General features: G+C 40.8%; 1 protein-coding gene across 1 annotated transcript in view; it reads left to right on the top strand.

The window, feature by feature from the left end:
* LOC117328404 (tolloid-like protein 2) overlaps positions 1-21,866 on the top strand; it is a 90,115-nt gene that overhangs the window by 17,927 nt on the left and 50,322 nt on the right. Inside the window, exons 2-4 of the mRNA XM_033885933.1 lie at positions 14,215-14,429; positions 19,923-20,130; positions 20,912-21,159. Of these exons, the coding sequence (XP_033741824.1) occupies positions 14,231-14,429; positions 19,923-20,130; positions 20,912-21,159 (655 nt within the window). The 5' untranslated portion in view covers positions 14,215-14,230. The remainder of the gene's footprint in view (positions 1-14,214; positions 14,430-19,922; positions 20,131-20,911; positions 21,160-21,866) is intronic.

The following is a 21,866-nucleotide window of genomic DNA, read 5'->3' as shown; positions in this document are numbered from 1 at the left end:
CTTACCTTATAGTAGTACTGTCTACATAAACTGTGTAGATAGGGCCAAACTCTTACCTTATAGTAGTACTGTCTACATAAACTGTGTAGATAGGACCAGACTCTTACCTTATAGTAGTACTGTCTACATAAACTGTGTAGATAGGACCAGACTCTTACCTTATAGTAGTACTGTCTACATAAACTGTGTAGATAGGACCAGACTCTTACCTTATAGTAGTACTGTCTACATAAACTGTGTAGATAGGACCAGACTCTTACCTTATAGTAGTACTGTCTACATAAACTGTGTAGATAGGACCAGACTCTTACCTTATAGTAGTACTGTCTACATAAACTGTGTAGATAGGACCAGACTCTTACCTTATAGTAGTACTGTCTACATAAACTGTGTAGATAGGACCAGACTCTTACCTTATAGTAGTACTGTCTACATAAACTGTGTAGATAGGACCAGACTCTTACCTTATAGTAGTACTGTCTACATAAACTGTGTAGATAGGACCAGACTCTTACCTTATAGTAGTACTGTCTACATAAACTGTGTAGATAGGACCAGACTCTTACCTTATAGTAGTACTGTCTACATAAACTGTGTAGATAGGACCAGACTCTTACCTTATAGTAGTACTGTCTACATAAACTGTGTAGATAGGACCAGACTCTTACCTTATAGTAGTACTGTCTACATAAACTGTGTAGATAGGACCAGACTCTTACCTTATAGTAGTACTGTCTACATAAACTGTGTAGATAGGACCAGACTCTTACCTTATAGTAGTACTGTCTACATAAACTGTGTAGATAGGACCAGACTCTTACCTTATAGTAGTACTGTCTACATAAACTGTGTAGATAGGACCAGGACTCTTACCTTATAGTAGTACTGTCTACATAAACTGTGTAGATAGGACCAGACTCTTACCTTATAGTAGTACTGTCTACATAAACTGTGTAGATAGGACCAGACTCTTACCTTATAGTAGTACTGTCTACATAAACTGTGTAGATAGGACCAGACTCTTACCTTATAGTAGTACTGTCTACATAAACTGTGTAGATAGGACCAGACCCTTACCTTATAGTAGTACTGTCTACATAAACTGTGTGTAGATAGGACCAGACTCTTACCTTATAGTAGTACTGTCTACATAAACTGTGTAGATAGGACCAGACTCTTACCTTATAGTAGTACTGTCTACATAAACTGTGTAGATAGGACCAGACTCTTACCTTATAGTAGTACTGTCTACATAAACTGTGAAGATAGGACCAGACTCTTACCTTATAGTAGTACTGTCTACATAAACTGTGTAATAGGACCAGACTCTTACCTTATAGTAGTACTGTCTACATAAACTGTGTAGATAGGACCAGACTCCTACCTTATAGTAGTACTGTTTACATAAACTGTGTAGATAGGACCAGACTCTTACCTTATAGTAGTACTGTCTACATAAACTGTGTAGATAGGACCAGACTCTTACCTTATAGTAGTACTGTCTACATAAACTGTGTAGATAGGACCAGACTCTTACCTTATAGTAGTACTGTCTACATAAACTGTGTGTAGATAGGACCAGACTCTTACCTTATAGTAGTACTGTCTACATAAACTGTGTAGATAGGACCAGACTCTTACCTTATAGTAGTACTGTCTACATAAACTGTGTGTAGATAGGACCAGACTTCTTACCTTATAGTAGTACTGTCTACATAAACTGTGTAGATAGGACCAGACTCTTACCTTATAGTAGTACTGTCTACATAAACTGTGTAGATAGGACCAGACTCTTACCTTATAGTAGTACTGTCTACATAAACTGTGTAGATAGGACCAGACTCTTACCTTATAGTAGTACTGTCTACATAAACTGTGTGTAGATAGGACCAGACTCTTACCTTATAGTAGTACTGTCTACATAAACTGTGAAGATAGGACCAGACTCTTACCTTATAGTAGTACTGTCTACATAAACTGTGTAGATAGGACCAGACTCTTACCTTATAGTAGTACTGTCTACATAAACTGTGTAATAGGACCAGACTCTTACCTTATAGTAGTACTGTCTACATAAACTGTGTAGATAGGACCAGACTCTTACCTTATAGTAGTACTGTCTACATAAACTGTGTGTAGATAGGACCAGACTCTTACCTTATAGTAGTACTGTCTACATAAACTGTGTAGATAGGACCAGACTCTTACCTTATAGTAGTACTGTCTACATAAACTGTGTAGATAGGACCAGACTCTTACCTTATAGTAGTACTGTCTACATAAACTGTGTAGATAGGACCAGACTCTTACCTTATAGTAGTACTGTCTACATAAACTGTGTAGATAGGACCAGACTCTTACCTTATAGTAGTACTGTCTACATAAACTGTGTAGATAGGACCAGACTCTTACCTTATAGTAGTACTGTCTACATAAACTGTGTAGATAGGACCAGACTCTTACCTTATAGTAGTACTGTCTACATAAACTGTGTAGATAGGACCAGACTCTTACCTTATAGTAGTACTGTCTACATAAACTGTGTAGATAGGACCAGACTCTTACCTTATAGTAGTACTGTCTACATAAACTGTGTAGATAGGACCAGACTCTTACCTTATAGTAGTACTGTCTACATAAACTGTGTAGATAGGACCAGACTCTTACCTTATAGTAGTACTGTCTACATAAACTGTGTAGATAGGACCAGACTCTTACCTTATAGTAGTACTGTCTACATAAACTGTGTAGATAGGACCAGACTCTTACCTTATAGTAGTACTGTCTACATAAACTGTGTAGATAGGACCAGACTCTTACCTTATAGTAGTACTGTCTACATAAACTGTGTAGATAGGACCAGACTCTTACCTTATAGTAGTACTGTCTACATAAACTGTGTAGATAGGACCAGACTCTTACCTTATAGTAGTACTGTCTACATAAACTGTGTAGATAGGACCAGACTCTTACCTTATAGTAGTACTGTCTACATAAACTGTGTAGATAGGACCAGACTCTTACCTTATAGTAGTACTGTCTACATAAACTGTGTAGATAGGACCAGACTCTTAACTTGTTATACCCCCGCAACGAAGATAGGGGGGTATACTGGAATCAGGTTGTCCGTCCATCCGTCCGTCCGTCCGTCTGTCTGTAGTCACCTTTTGTCCAGACAACTCCTCCTAAACCGATGGTCCAATTCCAATGAAACTTCGCACACATATTAATGATCATGTGTAGATGTGCATGCCACTTTCTTTTTCTCAAAATTATGGTTGCTATGGCAACTGGTTACTATAAACAGGTTTTAAGATAAGAACCATAACTTTAAGTTTGTCCGGACAACTCCTCCTGAACTGAATGGCCGATTTCAATGAAACTTAGCACAAATATAAAGGACCATGTGTAGATGTGCATGCCACTTTCTTTTCTCAAAATAATTGTTGTCATGGCAACTGGTCACTATAAACAGGTTTTCAGATAAGAACCATAACTTTAAGTTTGTCCAAACAACTCCTAAACCGAAGGGCCAATTTCAATGAAACTTCACACAAATATAGAGGACCATATGCAGATGTGCATCTCACTTTCTTTTCCTCAAAATTATGGTTGCAATGGCAACTTGTTAAGAGTTCCAATTCACCATTGAATCAGGCAGATTGCGGGAGGGGGGGGGGGGGGTATTAGTCAGCCTGGTGATAGTTCTAGTTTGCTTCCTGTTGTACCACACAACAAATATTTAACTTTACTGTCATGTTATCATATCTTGGAAAATCATTGCACATTCGGAAGATTTTATTACTTGTGACATAATGATGTATGCCTTTTTCTATTGTCAGTTAGATATAGAAATGGGAACAACTCCCTGAATAGTATATCTGTATAATATTTCAATACGTCAGCTAGCGTTACCATTGCCATCAATTGTTTTCATTTTGCTGGTGTAAAAGAGTTGTAGTTTTATGATGTAGATATACGATGACAGACATATCTTGTAATGACTAGGAGATTATATTACCCATTGCTATTAGGAAAGTTATCATTACTTTATTGCATTTCAGTATTTCACCATTCCTCTCCCTACACCTACATCTCACATCTGTCCTTCTTGTATTTCCTCTTCTTTCTCCTCTGTTCTTCCTATATCTCCTCTCCCTTTGCCTAGATCTCCTCTGTCCTTTGTATATCTCCTCCCCTTCACCTCCATCTCCTCTGTCCTTCCTATATCTCCTCCCCTTCACCTCCATCTCCTCTGTCCTTCCTATATCTCTCCCCTTCACCTCCATCTCCTCTGTCCTTCCTATATCTCCTCCCCTTCACCTCCATCTCCTCTGTCCTTCCTATATCTCCTCCCCTTCACCTCCATCTCCTCTGTCCTTCCTATATCTCTCCCCTTCACCTCCATCTCCTCTGTCCTTCCTATATATCCTCCCCTTCACCTCCATCTCCTCTGTCCTTCCTATATCTCCTCCCCTTCACCTCCATCTCCTCTGTCCTTCCTATATCTCCTCCCCTTCACCTCCATCTCCTCCGTCCTTCCTACATCTCCTCTCCCCTTCACCTCCATCTCCTCTGTCCTTCCTATATCTCCTCTCCTTCACCTCCATCTCCTCTGTCCTTCCTATATCTCCTCCCCTTCACCTCCATCTCCTCTGTCCTTCCTATATCTCCTCTCCTTCACCTCCATCTCCTCTGTCCTTCCTATGTCTCCTCCCCTTCACCTCCATCTCCTCTGTCCTTCCTATATCTCCTCCTCTTCATCTCCATCTCCTCTGTCCTTCCTATATCTCCTCCCCTTCACCTCCATCTCCTCTGTCCTTCCTATATCTCCTCTCCTTCACCTCCATCTCCTCTGTCCTTCCTATATCTCCTCCCCTTCACATCCATCTCTGTCCTTCCTATATCTCTTCTCCTTCACATCCATCTCTGTCCTTCCTATATCTCCTCCCCTTCACCTCCATCTCCTCTGTCCTTCCTATATCTCCTCTCCTTCACCTACATCTCCTCTGTCCTTCCTATATCTCCTCCCCTTCACCTCCATCTCCTCTGTCCTTCCTATATCTCTTCTCCTTCACCTCCATCTCCTCTGTCCTTCCTATATCTCCTCCCCTTCACCTCCATCTCTTCTGTCCTTCCTGTATCTCCTCCCCTTCACCTCCATCTCCTCTGTCCTTCCTATATCTCCTTCCCTTCACCTCCATCTCTTCTGTCCTTCCTATATCTCCTCCCCTTCACCTCCATCTCTTCTGTCCTTCATGTATCTCCTCCCCTTCATCTCATTTCCTCTGTCCTTCCTATATATCCTCCCCTTCACCTCCATCTCCTCTGTCCTTCCTATATCTCCTCCCCTTCACCTCCATCTCCTCCGTCCTTCCTATATCTCCTCCCCTTCATCTCCATCTCTTCTGTCCTTCCTATATCTCCTTCCCTTCATCTCTATCTCCTCCGTCCTTCCTATATCTCCTCCCCTTCACCTCCATCTCCTCTGTCCTTCCTATATATCCTCCCCTTCACCTCCATCTCCTCTGTCCTTCCTATATCTCCTCCCCTTCACCTCCATCTCCTCCGTCCTTCCTATATCTCCTCCCCTTCATCTCCATCTCCTCTGTCCTTCCTATATCTCCTTCCCTTCATCTCTATCTCCTCCGTCCTTCCTATATCTCCTCCCCTTCACCTCCATCTCCTCTGTCCTTCCTATATCTCCTCCCCTTCACCTCCATCTCCTCTGTCCTTCCTATATATCCTCCCCTTCACCTCCATCTCCTCTGTCCTTCCTATATATCCTCCCCTTCACCTACATCTCCTCTGTCCTTCCTATATCTCCTCTCCTTCACCTACATCTCCTCTGTCCTTCCTATATCTCCTCCCCTTCACCTCCATCTCCTCTGTCCTTCCTATATCTCCTCCCCTTCACCTCCATCTCCTCTGTCCTTCCTATATATCCTCCCCTTCACCTCCATCTCCTCTGTCCTTCCTATATCTCCTCTCCTTCACCTACATCTCCTCTGTCCTTCCTATATCTCCTCCCCTTCACCTCCATCTCCTCTGTCCTTCCTATATCTCCTCTCCTTCATCTCCATCTCCTCTGTCCTTCCTGTATCTCCTCCCCTTCATCTCCATCTCCTCTGTCCTTCCTATATCTCCTCTCCTTCATCTCCATCTCCTCTGTCCTTCCTATATCTCCTCCCCTTCATCTCCATCTCTGTCCTTCCTATATCTCCATCTCCTCTGTCCTTCCTATATCTCCTCCCCTTCATCTCCATCTCCTCTGTCCTTCCTATATCTCCTCTCCTTCACCTACATCTCCTCTGTCCTTCCTATATCTCCTCCCCTTCATCTCCATCTCCTCTGTCCTTCCTATATCTCCTCCCCTTCACATCCATCTCTGTCCTTCCTATATCTCTTCTCCTTCACATCCATCTCTGTCCTTCCTATATCTCCTCCCCTTCACCTCCATCTCCTCTGTCCTTCCTATATCTCCTCTCCTTCACCTACATCTCCTCTGTCCTTCCTATATCTCCTCCACTTCATCTCCATCTCCTCTGTCCTTCCTATATCTCCTCCCCTTCACCTCCATCTCCTCTGTCCTTCCTATATCTCTTCTCCTTCACCTCCATCTCCTCTGTCCTTCCTATATCTCCTCCCCTTCACCTCCATCTCTTCTGTCCTTCCTGTATCTCCTCCCCTTCACCTCCATCTCCTCTGTCCTTCCTATATCTCCTCCCCTTCACCTCCATCTCTTCTGTCCTTCCTATATCTCCTCCCCTTCACCTCCATCTCTTCTGTCCTTCATGTATCTCCTCCCCTTCATCTCCATCTCCTCTGTCCTTCCTATATCTCTTCCCCTTCACCTCCATCTCCTCTGTCCTTCCTATATATCCTCCCCTCCACCTCCATCTCCTCTGTCCTTCCTATATCTCCTCCCCTTCACATCCATCTCTGTCCTTCCTATATCTCCTCTCCTTCACATCCATCTCTGTCCTTCCTATATCTCCTCCCCTTCACCTCCGTCTCCTCTGTCCTTCCTATATCTCTCCCCTTCACCTCCATCTCCTCTGTCCTTCCTATATCTCCTTCCCTTCATCTCTATCTCCTCCGTCCTTCCTATATCTCCTCCCCTTTACCTCCATCTCCTCTGTCCTTCCTATATCTCCTCCCCTTCACCTCCATCTCCTCTGTCCTTCCTATATATCCTCCCCTTCACCTCCATCTCCTCTGTCCTTCCTATATCTCCTCCCCTTCACCTCCATCTCCTCTGTCCTTCCTATATCTCCTCCCCTTCACCTCCATCTCCTCTGTCCTTCCTATATATCCTCCCCTTCACCTCCATCTCCTCTGTCCTTCCTATATATCCTCCCCTTCACCTACATCTCCTCTGTCCTTCCTATATCTCCTCCCCTTCATCTCCATCTCCTCTGTCCTTCCTATATATCCTCCCCTTCACCTCCATCTCCTCTGTCCTTCCTATATCTCCTCCCCTTCACCTCCATCTCCTCTGTCCTTCCTATATCTCCTCCCCTTCATCTCTATCTCCTCTGTCCTTCCTGTATCTCCTCCTCTTCATCTCCATCTCATCTGTCCTTCTTTTATCTCCTCCCCTTCATCTCCATCTCCTCTGTCCTTCTTTTATCTCCTCCCCTTCACCTCCATCTCCTCTGTCCTTCCTATATATCCTCCCCTTCATCTCCATCTCCTCTGTCCTTCTTTTATCTCCTCCCCTTCATCTCCATCTCTTCTGTCCTTCCTATATCTCCTCCCCTTCATCTCCATCTCCTCTGTCCTTCCTATATCTCCTCCCCTTCACCTCCATCTCCTCTGTCCTTCCTATATCTCCTCCCCTTCATCTCTATCTCCTCTGTCCTTCCTGTATCTCCTCCCCTTCATCTCATCTCCTCTGTCCTTCCTATATCTCCTCTCCTTCATCTCCATCTCCTCTGTCCTTTCCTATGTCTCCTACCCTTCATTTCCATGTGTATGTTCTCCAGTACATCATTGGTACTTCCTCCTACTTTTGTAGTCAGTTGATACCAGAAGATGTGGGATTCAGAATTTGCTACCTAAAAATCTTGTTCAATCAGGTGCTTGGTATTTGGAGGATGCTGTGTATCCATCTCTGGTATGGTGTACAAGAAAAATCAGTTTCTTCCTCGTAAATTCAATTAACATGTAATGGTGTGATTAACTCCCCTGGTGATCCTTCAAGATATTCTCATCATTATTTCCTTCCTGATGTTGTTAACCCTTACAACCCTGTGCATTTGTATTGGAATATCTCTTCTATTGATCTGGATTAATTTAATGTGCTCTGTAGGGATGATGCACAGTTCCAAGGGTCAAAGACTTGCTAAACATCCATTCATCCTTACAGTAGCCTATCTGTTCCCTAGTGGAGTACACCTATGTATCACTTGTGGACAGAATGGTTTCCAGACTGAAATAAATACTATATGTGGTAAATGAATCTGTATCATTACATAGGTTAAAAATCCTCTAATAAAATCTATGGAAATATATCTGTAATGTATTTTAAGAGAGAAAAATCATATTATTCATTACTGAAATTTGCCAATGGTACTGCGTAAAATACATTCGAAATATTACTAATATAATGTTTAATGTAGCCATTAGTATAAATAGATGGAATGTTGTCATCAGAGAAATCCTGAATGGATTTGTAGAGGTTGGGCGTTGGAGACCATAAGAATTGTAACCTGCTGCTCCCATCCCATAATTGTAAGAGGCGACTTGGGATCTTATCTTTTCTTTCCTTTCTTAACTTTTTTCTTCCTAATGTCTTGACAATGTCTCACTTTGGTCTGTTAGTTGAGCATTCACTCCTGTGAGGAAGATATTGTGTTCTGTCCTCTGGCTGATACATACTGGAGTCTTTAAAAGTTGCTACTTCTGCTTTAGAGCACAGCATTTTGGGAGTGGACTATCACAAGGAGAATTGGACGATCACAAGGAGAATTGGACTATCACAAGGAGAATTGGACTATCACAAGGAGAATTGGACTATCACAAGGAGATTTGGACTATCACAAGGAGGCTTGGACTATCACAAGGAGACTTGGACTATCACAAGGAGACATGGACTATCACAAGGAGACTTGGACTATCACAAGGAGACATGGATTATCACAAGGAGACTTGGACTATCACAAGGAGATTTGGACTATCACAAGGAGGCTTGGACTATCACAAGGAGGCTTGGACTATCACAAGGAGACATGGACTATCACAAGGAGACTTGGATTATCACAAGGAGACTTGGACCATCACAAGGAGATTTGGACTATCACAAGGAGACTTGGACTATCACAAGGAGACTTGGACTATCACAAGGAGACTTGGACTATCACAAGGAGATTTGGACTATCACAAGGAGACTTGGACTATCACAAGGAGATTTGGACTATCACAAGGAGATTTGGACTATCACAAGGAGACTTGGACTATAACAAGGAGACTTGGACTATCACAAGGAGACTTGGACTATCACAAGGAGATTTGGACTATCACAAGGAGACTTGGACTATCACAAGGAGATTTGGACTATCACAAGGAGACTTGGACTATCACAAGGAGATTTGGACTATCACAAGGAGATTTGGACTATCACAAGGAGGCTGGGACTATCACAAGGAGACTTGGACTATCACAAGGAGACTTGGACTATCACAAGGAGACTTGGACTATCACAAGGAGATTTGGACTATCACAAGGAGATTTGGACTATCACAAGGAGATTTGGACTATCACAAGGAGGCTGGGACTATCACAAGGAGACTTGGACTATCACAAGGAGATTTGGACTATAACAAGGAGATTTGGACTATCACAAGGAGGCTGGGACTATCACAAGGAGACTTGGACTATCACAAGGAGATTTGGACTATAACAAGGAGATTTGGACTATCACAAGGAGGCTGGGACTATCACAAGGAGACTTGGACTATCACAAGGAGAATTGGACTATCACAAGGAGACTTGGACTATCACAAGGAGACTTGGACTATCACAAGGAGATTTGGACTATCACAAGGAGATTTGGACTATCACAAGGAGGCTGGGACTATCACAAGGAGACTTGGACTATCACAAGGAGACTTGGACTATCACAAGGAGGCTGGGACTATCACAAGGAGACTTGGACTATCACAAGGAGATTTGGACTATAACAAGGAGATTTGGACTATCACAAGGAGGCTGGGACTATCACAAGGAGACTTGGACTATCACAAGGAGATTTGGACTATAACAAGGAGATTTGGACTATCACAAGGAGGCTGGGACTATCACAAGGAGACTTGGACTATCACAAGGAGAATTGGACTATCACAAGGAGACTTGGACTATCACAAGGAGACTTGGACTATCACAAGGAGATTTGGACTATCACAAGGAGATTTGGACTATCACAAGGAGGCTGGGACTATCACAAGGAGACTTGGACTATCACAAGGAGACTTGGACTATCACAAGGAGGCTGGGACTATCACAAGGAGACTTGGACTATCACAAGGAGATTTGGACTATAACAAGGAGATTTGGACTATCACAAGGAGGCTGGGACTATCACAAGGAGACTTGGACTATCACAAGGAGACTTGGACTATCACAAGGAGACTTGGACTATCACAAGGAGACTTGGACTATCACAAGGAGACTTGGACTATCACAAGGAGACTTGGATTATCACAAGGAAACTTAAAACATGAAAAATACTGCACCCTTCCAAAACACATGTGCACTCACCACATGCATGCATGTTGCATGCAGGGAAGGTCCTCCTTGAATGACCTTAGCTGTTGATAGGACTTAAACAATAACAAACCAATCCAAACTGTTGTATTCCTGTAACAGAAAGTAGATTAATTATACACTGTCCCTTACTGCCCCCTCCCCCCTTACCCAGCCAATCCTAATGATAAAATCTGGCCCCCCCCCCCCCCCCCCCATGATAATCTTTATGCCCCCCCCCCCCCCCCCCCCCCCCCCCCCCCCCCCCCCCCCCCCCCCCCCCCCCCATCATCTCTACCTCTAATGATAATCTCACTGTGACCCTAATAATAACGTCACAGTGACCCTAATGATAATCTCTTTGTCCCCAAATGATAATCTCACTGTGACCCTAATGATAGTCTCTGTGCCCCCTAATGATAGTCTCTGTGCCCCCTAATGATAATTAACCTCTGTGTCCCCCTAATGATAGTCTCTGTGCCCCCTAATGATCATTAACCTCTGTGTCCCCCTAAACCACTGTTATAGCCAAATCACACATATAGTTTAGAACACTACCTGAAATATTCCTGTAAAAAGAACTGGTCACCTGCAATGTAGTCACACTTTCTGTGTTTCTTTGTCTCTATGTGGTATGGATGAAGTAAGGTTATGTGATATATGTTTACAGTGATAGATATTTATGAGTTATATATGTATGTGATATGTACAGGATCATCTCTCTATCAGACAATACCATCAGGTGTTAGTAACCTAGTACACCTGATGTTGTTTATACAGCTCTGTAAATATCAGGTCTGAACAGGAAAGTGATGGTACACAAGTCTCTAGTAATGGCATTATACTGGTAGATTGGTCTGGCCATGATCTCCGATCTCCCTATCAGTACAATTTTTACGGCCCTGTCTGGGGCTGCAGCAACAATATTGGACCTAGAGAGGTATTAACTTACATCTGTTACCTGTACAGACATCTACAGATGAAAAACGAGACAGAATTATAGACGATACAATGACCAGTATCTCCAGTGACCAGTATCTCCAGAGTAATGTTCCACACTTTTACTGCCCACAAAACTCTTTCATCATGATTCTCGGCTTCTCATTTAATGGATTGGAACCAAAATAGTTGCTTCAATGAAATGTGACGGATGATTATATGATAGTGCTGGACACTTTGCAGTTATCTGTCATCAGTGTCGGCAGGAGAAGGTGTCTATCAGGAAGAGGAGGCAGGTTGTAGATGACAGGGTATCTTGGATCTTGATGTGTTGACATCATAATGCTTTAGGTACTACAAAGACATTAAAACCAGGTCAGATATAACCTTCTCTTTCAGGAGCATCAGCTGCTGATTTATATGGAGAGGTTTTGATTGATTGTGGAGCCATTATTCTTCCTTGAGTTTGGTGCAGTAAAACTTTGCACTTTGACCTTGAGATGAAGCACCAATGTCATTACATGGAGTATTCCCCTGGATTTATACAAACTACACGGGGCTGATTTGTCACTGATATCTCCATCACCCTTGGCTTCCATTTCAATCAAAACTTGGATCCATATTGTTGCTTTTTGAAAAGGAAGAGGAAATGTTGAGTTGTCTCCCCTGGGGATTGATAAGGTACATTGAATGTCTTTGTGCCATAGAATCAATATATTTATAAAACATTAAAATAGTACAAATGTTTTCCATCTTAGAAAATAAAGTGGTCTTCAGCTTAGCTTGCTTGTTTTCTTTTTTTATGAAATTACAAAATCTTTCAATATATGTTGTATGAAATGATGTTCTTTCTGAAGCTCTGTAAGACAATTGTCTGTCGTGTGTCTGCATGCTCCTTCAGAATTATCTGTCTTGCTGATACAGAGTTCTCTTCATCCCTTGAGTCATATAAAGCATTTACTGTGACACTTTCTCTGCTGTAAGTACGCAAACAAAATGTTTATGTGTACTGAAGAGGAGAAACCAGGGATAAAAGTCCCCATATTGATGTAACATGTTAGTAATGTTTGTACAAGGTCATGTAAAGATATCGAGAATAACAGGTAATTGGTGCAGTTTAGACCAAAATATTTTCTTACTTTTCGAAAATGACATGTTAAAATCTTCGAAAGTCATCCAAGGGTCCCCAAATCCTTTTCCAAGTTTTATATCAAATCAAATTATAGGATTTTATATGGGTCAGACATACAGAGAAAGCCAGCGTCACGGAGAGAGAACAAGGAAATGAGTGAGATAAATGGGTTAGCTCTGTGTAATGTAGTCATTTCCCTGTCCAGGATTCAATTTCAAATGAATTTCTTTCATTTTGAACTGAACTTGTCGGACCTTGATGGCGCAGTACGATGTGCTATGCTGTCCGATGGACCAACACTGGCGAGTGGATATGTCCTCAGCACACGAGTTTTGAGTCTGGCTGATATCATCAAGCAAGACATTTTTGCTTTCTATTGGTGATTTTTTTTCTTAAATCAATTGGCAATTGAATTTGATGTTGTCTCCCCCATCCTAGTGTGTCAGCTGAAACACAATAATAGCACGGCCTGGCGGGGGACAGACAGGAGGTGTTTTCCTTTTACAGCATGTGTTTAAGTGGATGGTACCCGTGGTTTACCACTGTTGACAGTGTTACAGAATCATTAGTCTAAAGCATGTCCGTCACAGGAAATGGAGGTACTGTGAGATACACAGTCTGTACAGATATCTACACACCACAGGGCTGTCTGCCCTACACAAATCAGCATTGAAGTCCACTATCACAGATATCTCACTGTCTGTCTTTGAGAGAAGAAGCTCTGCTCTGGTGAACCCAATTTCCTCCCCAGTATAAGACTGAATGGCTGTTGTGGTCATTGATTGACACACCCCATGAAATATGACATTTTCTATTAAAGATTTTTTCCTTTCTTTACAAGAAAGGCTGGAATAAAAGATAAAAATGTCTTATTGGACATAGTCTGCTCGTCTGGTTTCTTTATATGAAGACACATGTAATGATTCTCTAACTCAACAAGATTACATAATTTCATTATTATTATTTTTTTTATGTTGATCTATGTAAATGTGAATTAAACGCTATAAGAAACCAGAACGGTTTGTGTTAGTTTGTCTGTTTCAGCTGTTGTTTTGACAACATTAAATCTTATATGCCATGGTTTCAGCTGTTGTTTTGACAACATTAAAATCTTTGTGTTTCAGCTGCTGTTTTGACAACATTAAAATCTTGTATGGTTTCAGCTGTTGTTTTGAAAAATGGAAATCTTTTATGTTTCAGCTGGTGTTTTGATGAGACGGAAATCTTGTATATTCCAGCTGCCTTTTAGACTACATTGAAATATTGTATATGTCTCTGTTGCCATTTTGACTAGATGAAAATGCTGTATGTTTCAGCTAGTGTTTTGATGACATGAAAATCTGATTTTTTTATTTTTCTGCTGCCTTTTTGATTCACTGAAATCTTAAATGTTTCAGCTGCCATTTTGACTGGATGGATATTTACGCCCAGGTAACAAGCCCCACACAGAGTTTGCTGGACACACCCCTTCTTGGCCGATTCTGTGATAACAGCCTCTCTCACCTCCCTAAACTGGTCATTTCCACCAGTAACATCCTGGTACTAGACTTCTACTCAGATGACAAGACGACAGATGCTGGCTTCAATGGATCCTTCACATTCATCGATGCATGTAAGAGAATTCAGAGCTCTAATTAATAACTTTCCAACATTCATCACATAAAAAAAAGAGAAAGATTTGATTACTTTAATTGTTAGTTATAAGAGAAGAGATCAAGATGTCGGAGTTGAAAATTAGTCGAGAAAATATTACAAACTAGGGTTATTGTACAATTAACATGAATAATGTAGATGTGGGTATTTGAAGTCCATGTGACCGTAGCCTGCCCACCCTATGTAGAGACAATTTGGTATCCTCTAGACCATTGGCACTCCATGTGACCTTTGTAGCTGCCTCCTAGATCATCTATGTCCTTGCTTCACCTCTGTGTGGATTCACATACATTTGCTGCTACCTGTAGGCTTCCCTACATGGCCAGGGTTTGATTCCCTGATCACACATGCCTGCATGTAGTTTTTCTCCAGGTACTGCAGTTTCCTCCCAAAGTAAGATCCCTTGCAGTTTTCCATTTGGGCAAACCAAGAGTGATAAATATAAGTTGACATATAACATGTTTCAAAATTGACATACACCCACGGATGGGTATGAGACAATGCCACCATGACCTTCAAAGGTTAAACTGACAATTTTAGTGCCTGTTTGATGTTCATTAAGAAAGAATCACCATCTTCTTGGCTGTGTATAATTCAATGATTTGTGTCCTGGAGTGACAGCATCTAGAAATTACAATCTTTTGACTGTTTGACCTTTAATGGTTTGCATCAACCTCATCTAGATATTACAATCTTATTGACGGTTTGATCTTTAATGGTTAGTATCCACTCAAAGTGGCCTTCAATCGTTTTTGTCCACTCCATGTGACCTTTAATGGTTTGTGTCCACTCCATGTGGCCTTCAATGGTTTGTGTCCATTTAATGTGGCCTTCAATTCTTTGGGTCCACCCAATGTGACCTTCAATTCTTTATGTCCACTCGATGTGACCTTCAATTGTTTGTGTCCACTCCATGTGACCTTCAATTCTTTGTGTCCACTCAATATGACCTTCAATTCTTTGTGTCCACTCCATGTGACCTTCAATGCTTTGTGTCCACCCCATGTGACCTTCAATGCTTTTTTGTCCACTCAATGTGACCTTCAATTCTTTGTGTCCACTCCAATTGTGACCTTCAATGCTTTGTGTCCACTCCATGTGAATTTCAATTCTTTCTGTCCACCCCATGTACAAATGTGTATCCTTGTGCCTGTATGACCTTCAGTTTCATGATATAAGGTTCTCATTTATTTTCATCACAAACGTAGGATTTAAATTGGATCAAACCTTAACAGAGACAAATCACACTTGCCACAAAATGTAATTAATGCCGTCAGACGTTTGATGAGAGTGAGTAACGTCCCTGCACCATGCACCTGTCCGTCACTAAAGTATTGGTCTGGTTTTTCACATCAGGGTTCTATTTTTGTAAAGGCACTGTATCAGAAACAGAAAAAAAGATCAATCACACAAGTTTCATTGGCTGCATGCTTTAGATCAAGTAAAATGTTTCCTCTTTAAGGTTGAGAATCAGATGTATTTAGTAACAATTATCAGTGTGATGATTGCTTCAACTAAGACTTGCAACACTTCAGTGGTGAGCATTTATGATAATCGAAGAAGTGCTGTGATAATATATGAAATCCTTCATTATCAGATAAATAAACGATGAAGAACTTCGGTCACCATGCCAACTGACCAATGTTTCTTCGCAACATCAGATAGAACGCAATACTTGCTATTCCAATATATTCACTATACAAGCATATGTCCAAACTGGGCACAGATGTGGTGCACTGTCATATAACTACTTAACCATGCAATACAATATTTTTCAGAGCAAAATACAAATTTTGTACAGGAGACATTATTTACACATTGTTATATCCTGTAACATCATTACTTCACTGTCATGTGACATCATTACCTCACTGTCATGTGACATCATTACCTCACTGTCATGTGACATCATTACCTCCCTGTCATGTGACATCATTACCTCCCTGTCATGTGACATCATTACCTCACTGTCATGTGACATCATTACCTCACTGTCATGTGACATCATTACCTCCCTGTCATGTGACATCATTACCTCCCTGTCATGTGACATCATTACCTCACTGTCATGTGACATCATTACCTCCCTGTCATGTGACATCATTACCTCACTGTCATGTGACATCATTACCTTACTGCCATGTGACATCATTACCTCACTGTCATGTGACATCATTACCTCACTGTCATGTGACATTATTACCTCACTGTCATGTGACATCGTTACCTCACTGTCATGTGACATCGTTACCTTACTGTCATGTGACATCATTACCTCACTGTCATGTGACATCATTACCTCACTGCCATGTGACATCATTACCTCACTGTCATGTGACATCATTACCTCCCTGTCATGTGACATCATTACCTCACTGTCATGTGACATCCTTACCTCACTGTCATGTGACATCATTACCTCACTGTCATGTGACATCATTACCTCACTGCCATGTGACATCATTACCTCACTGTCATGTGACATCATTACCTCCCTGTCATGTGACATCATTACCTCACTGTCATGTGACATCATTACCTCCCTGTCATATGACATCATTACCTCCCTGTCATGTGACATCATTACCTCACTGCCATGTGACATCATTACCTCACTGTCATGTGACATCATTACCTCCCTGTCATGTGACATCATTACCGCACTGTCATGTGACATCATTACCTCACTGTCATGTGACATCATTACCTCACTGTCATGTGACATCATTACCTCACTGTCATGTGACATCATTACCTCACTGTCATGTGACATCATTACCTTAATGTTTATAGCTGTAGAATAAATGACTACCGGTCTGTCAGTGGATGTTGAGTGTGTATTATACTTGTCAAATCTCCAGAAACAATAGCATTGAAAACAACCAATTGTTTGGGAGGAGTGGCAGAAGAAGCTAGTATAATGTTAAGGACGAGGAGAGGGGAGGAGGAGGAAGGTGTATCTGGGTGTCTGTCTATTACAGCATTACATCCTGAATATATCCAATTCTTACCCATACTTCATGTTCTCCCAGACAGGAAAACACACCAATAAAAGCACATCCATGATAATACTCTGTGGACCATACCAGACCGTCTCAGAATACAAACTATGCTACATTTCTTTGGAATCTTAGAATGTGCATTCTGGAATTGTTTGCTTTATTTATGATCTTGACAATAATCAGACAAAATGGCCATAAATAACACATTCATGGCAAATATGTTGATATTCTACCTAATATCCCACAGGGATGTGTGGCAACATCTTGGGAGCAGTGTAGATAGAATATATGTGTTTAATGGAAACTTAATCGAATTAATGTTGATAAAATCTTTGATAAAATTAATGATGATTAAACTTGTAATTGAATTTATGTGATGCTCTAGGAATAACAGTTATTATCTCCCTCATTTCAGAAACTTTTTTGGGCATCAGCAAATTAAAAGAATACTCAAACAAAACTTTAATTCTAACAAAAAAAGTGATAAATCAAGACAATAATATGAACAGCTAGTGATTTACAGAGACCCTTAAAAATTAGGAAGAGAATTATAGTGTTATTATGATGTAAATCTATGGAAACTGCTATCTTAATCTAGGTCAATTTTAATCTAGGTCAAATCAAGATAGTGTTATGTTTTTCAAAGTGACAATGGTCCACCAGGTATAATATACAGAGTGAGAACGGTCCACCAGGTGTGATGTCATACAAAGTGAGAACGGTCCACCAGGGATGATGTCATACAATGTGAGAACGATCCACCAGGTATGATGTCATACAAAGTGAGAACGATCCACCAGGTATGATGTCATACAGTGTGAGAACGGTCCACCAGGTATGAAGTCATACAAAGTTAGAATGGTCCACCAGGTATGATGTCATACAATGTGAGAACGATCCACCAGGTATGATGTCATACAAAGTGAGAACGATCCACCAGGTATGATGTCATACAATGTGAGAACGATCCACCAGGTATGATGTCATACAATGTGAGAACGGTTCACCAGGTATGATGTCATACAAAGTTAGAACGATCCACCAGGTATGATGTCATACAATGTGAGAACGGTCCACCAGGTATGATGTCATACAAAGTGAGAACGGTCCACCAGGTATGATGTCATACAATGTGAGAACGATCCACCAGGTATGATGTCATACAAAGTGAGAACGATCCACCAGGTATGATGTCATACAGTGTGAGAACGGTCCACCAGGTATGAAGTCATACAAAGTTAGAATGGTCCACCAGGTATGATGTCATACAATGTGAGAACGATCCACCAGGTATGATGTCATACAAAGTGAGAACGATCCACCAGGTATGATGTCATACAATGTGAGAACGATCCACCAGGTATGATGTCATACATTGTGAGAACGGTCCACCAGGTATGATGTCATACAAAGTTAGAACGGTTCACCAGGTATGATGTCATACAAAGTGAGAACGGTCCACCAGGTATGATGTCATACAGAGTGAGAACGGTCCAACAGGTATGATGTCATACAATGTGAGAACGGTCCACCAGGTATGATGTCATATAAAGTTAGAACGGTTTACCAGGTATGATGTCATACAAAGTGAGAACGGTCCACCAGGTATGATGTCATACAGTGTGCGAACGGTCCACCAGGTATGATGTCATACAAATTGAGAACGGTCCACCAGGTATGATGTCATACAGAGTGAGAACGGTCCAACAGGTATGATGTCATACAATGTGAGAACGGTCCACCAGGTATGATGTCATACAAATTGAGAACGGTCCACCAGGTATGATGTCATACAAATTGAGAACGGTCCACAAGGTATGATGTCATACAAATTGAGAACGGTCCACCAGGTACAACTATATAAACAATGAACATGTCTAACTTCATATCAATGATATAAAATAGCATCAATTTCTTTGTGTCCCTTTGACCTTTGTGTCACATATGACCTTGATTCTTTGTCACTTCCAATCAGTTATTTTGATATTTTCTTTTTCAAACACAATGACCTTGATGTTTTCTCTGATTATTTCAATAGTGTAGATATTTACTTTGATGATTTTATTGTCAAAATTAATGTTTTATGTGTCACTTACAATTAACTTGTAAAACAATGTAAAACGTCATTATAATGTCCACGTTTCTATAAATATTCTGTACGATCCCAGTAAAATCCTTCTTTTAACTCAAACTCTGTTTGGCTCGTCTGTTTGGCTCATCTGTTTCCTGTTATTGTAAATACTCACTGTGTACTAATAACAAGGTTCTGTGACTCTATCACACTCAATGACCTTGATGTATTGTTTCCTGTGACCTTGTATGTCTACGTCTGTGTTAGATGAGTAACCCCTCCTCCCCGGGGCCCACATTAGACGTGTCCACACCTGGAATATCTAATGTGGACACTAAGGATGGAGGGGTTAGATTGAAGAGATGGTTTCTTATTTCAGCTGTGTATGCGATTGGTACCCAAACAGACCCCCATATTTGTAACTACACCATCAATGGAGTGCGGAAGCCTTCCGGTTACATTGTATCCCCCACCTATCCTGGTTTCTACCCAGACCGACTCCATTGTAACTACCTCCTCCAGGGAGCTCCTGGACAACGCATCCACATCAAGTTTATAGACTTCTCCCTTTATCACGGTGGAGACTAGTAAGTATGGGAAGGCATATATGGTAACCATAGAAATAATTATACCATATTGTTTACATGTAGGGTAACCATAGAGATAATTATACCATGTCGTTTACATTTAGGGTAGCCATAGAGATAATTATACTAATTGTTTACATGTAGGGTAACCATAGAGATAATTATACCATGTTGTTTACATTTAGGGTAACCATAGAGATAAGTATACCATGTTGTTTACATTTAGGGTAACCATAGAGATAATTATACCATGTTGTTTACATTTAGGGTAACCATAGAGATAATTATACCATGTTGTTTACATTTAGGGTAACCATAGAGATAATTATACCATGTTGTTTACATTTAGGGTAACCATAAATATAATTATACCATGTTGTTTACATTTAGGGTAACCATAGAGATAATTATACCATGTTGTTTACATGTAGGGTAACCATAGAGATAATTATACCATGTTGTTTACATGTAGGGGTAACCATAGATATCATCTTTAAAAACTAAAGATGTATTAAGCCTTCCATGTTTGGTAACCATAGAGATGAACAAAAGATATATCGTGGATGTATGGTAACCATAGAGGTAATCTGAAGATGTAGTTTACTTGTATGGTAACCATAGAGATGAACTAAAGATATATCGTGGATGTATGGTAACCATAGAGGTAATCTGAAGATGTAGTTTACTTGTATGGTAACCATGGAGATGTTATGTGTATTCTACAATACTATAACATCAAGTTTCTAGGTTTTACCCTTGACCTTACTAATTTGTTTTACAGCTGCCCATTTGACTATGTCAAGGTCAGGGATGGCCGTGACAGATCAGCGGCTGTCATTGGTACCTTCTGTGGTAGCTATAGAAATGTGGAGTTCTTCTCAAGTCATGAGTTCCTTTACATTGAATTTGTCACCAGTAGTGGAAGGGTGGACTTGGAGAGTACTACCTTAGACAACAATGTCGACTTTGCATTTGACCGTAAAGGATTCAATATATCGTACCAATTTAGCAGTGCATTTGTTAATCTAGGTAAGTATAGATATAAGACAGCTTGTCAGGATTCTTATCTCCTGTGTGGGCAATAATAGCTAGACTATATGAAGCAGGGAGACCTTGAGCATTTTAAGCATTTAAAACCTTGTGTTACTTGTAGACATCGATTCAACTCTTTGTATCAAGGGAGTCTGACAAGGTGTAAGAGAGAGGAGCCATATTGTGTTCAGACTGTTCTTCTTCATATTCTCTTTGTCACTTTTTGATGATAGTTCCTACAAACTTTGACAACATGAAGTATCCTCAAACTTAAGGGACTATACCTATTGACATTTCAGAGGATCTGGTAATAAGTTCAATCAACCATTGTTTATATCATATTTCTGGAAAATAACATCTGTAAAAGCTTACTCAAAACCACCAAGCTCGGTAGACATATAATTCTGTGTATAGTGGATTAAGATATCTATATTCTTTTCCAGGTTAAATCCACCTAGACTACTCAAGAAACAATAAAAACAAAAACAAAAAACAAAAAACAAAACAAAAAACAAAAAAAAACCCATTCCCATGATGAATTTCATTATTTCATTCTAATTCTGGGCCAATAAATGCCAGGCTTAATTCCATAGTAAAATTGCCTCGATCTTCCTTAAAGTGAAGTCCCATGTATGCCAAGCAGTGTTAGGTAACTAAATTACATAATAAAAGAACTGTCGGTAGATTAGAACACCATCTGAAAA

This window comes from Pecten maximus, chromosome 5 (assembly GCF_902652985.1).
Source record: "Pecten maximus chromosome 5, xPecMax1.1, whole genome shotgun sequence".
Classification (NCBI taxonomy): Eukaryota; Metazoa; Mollusca; class Bivalvia; order Pectinida; family Pectinidae; genus Pecten; species Pecten maximus.
This window is presented reverse-complemented; position numbering and strand designations above follow the sequence as displayed.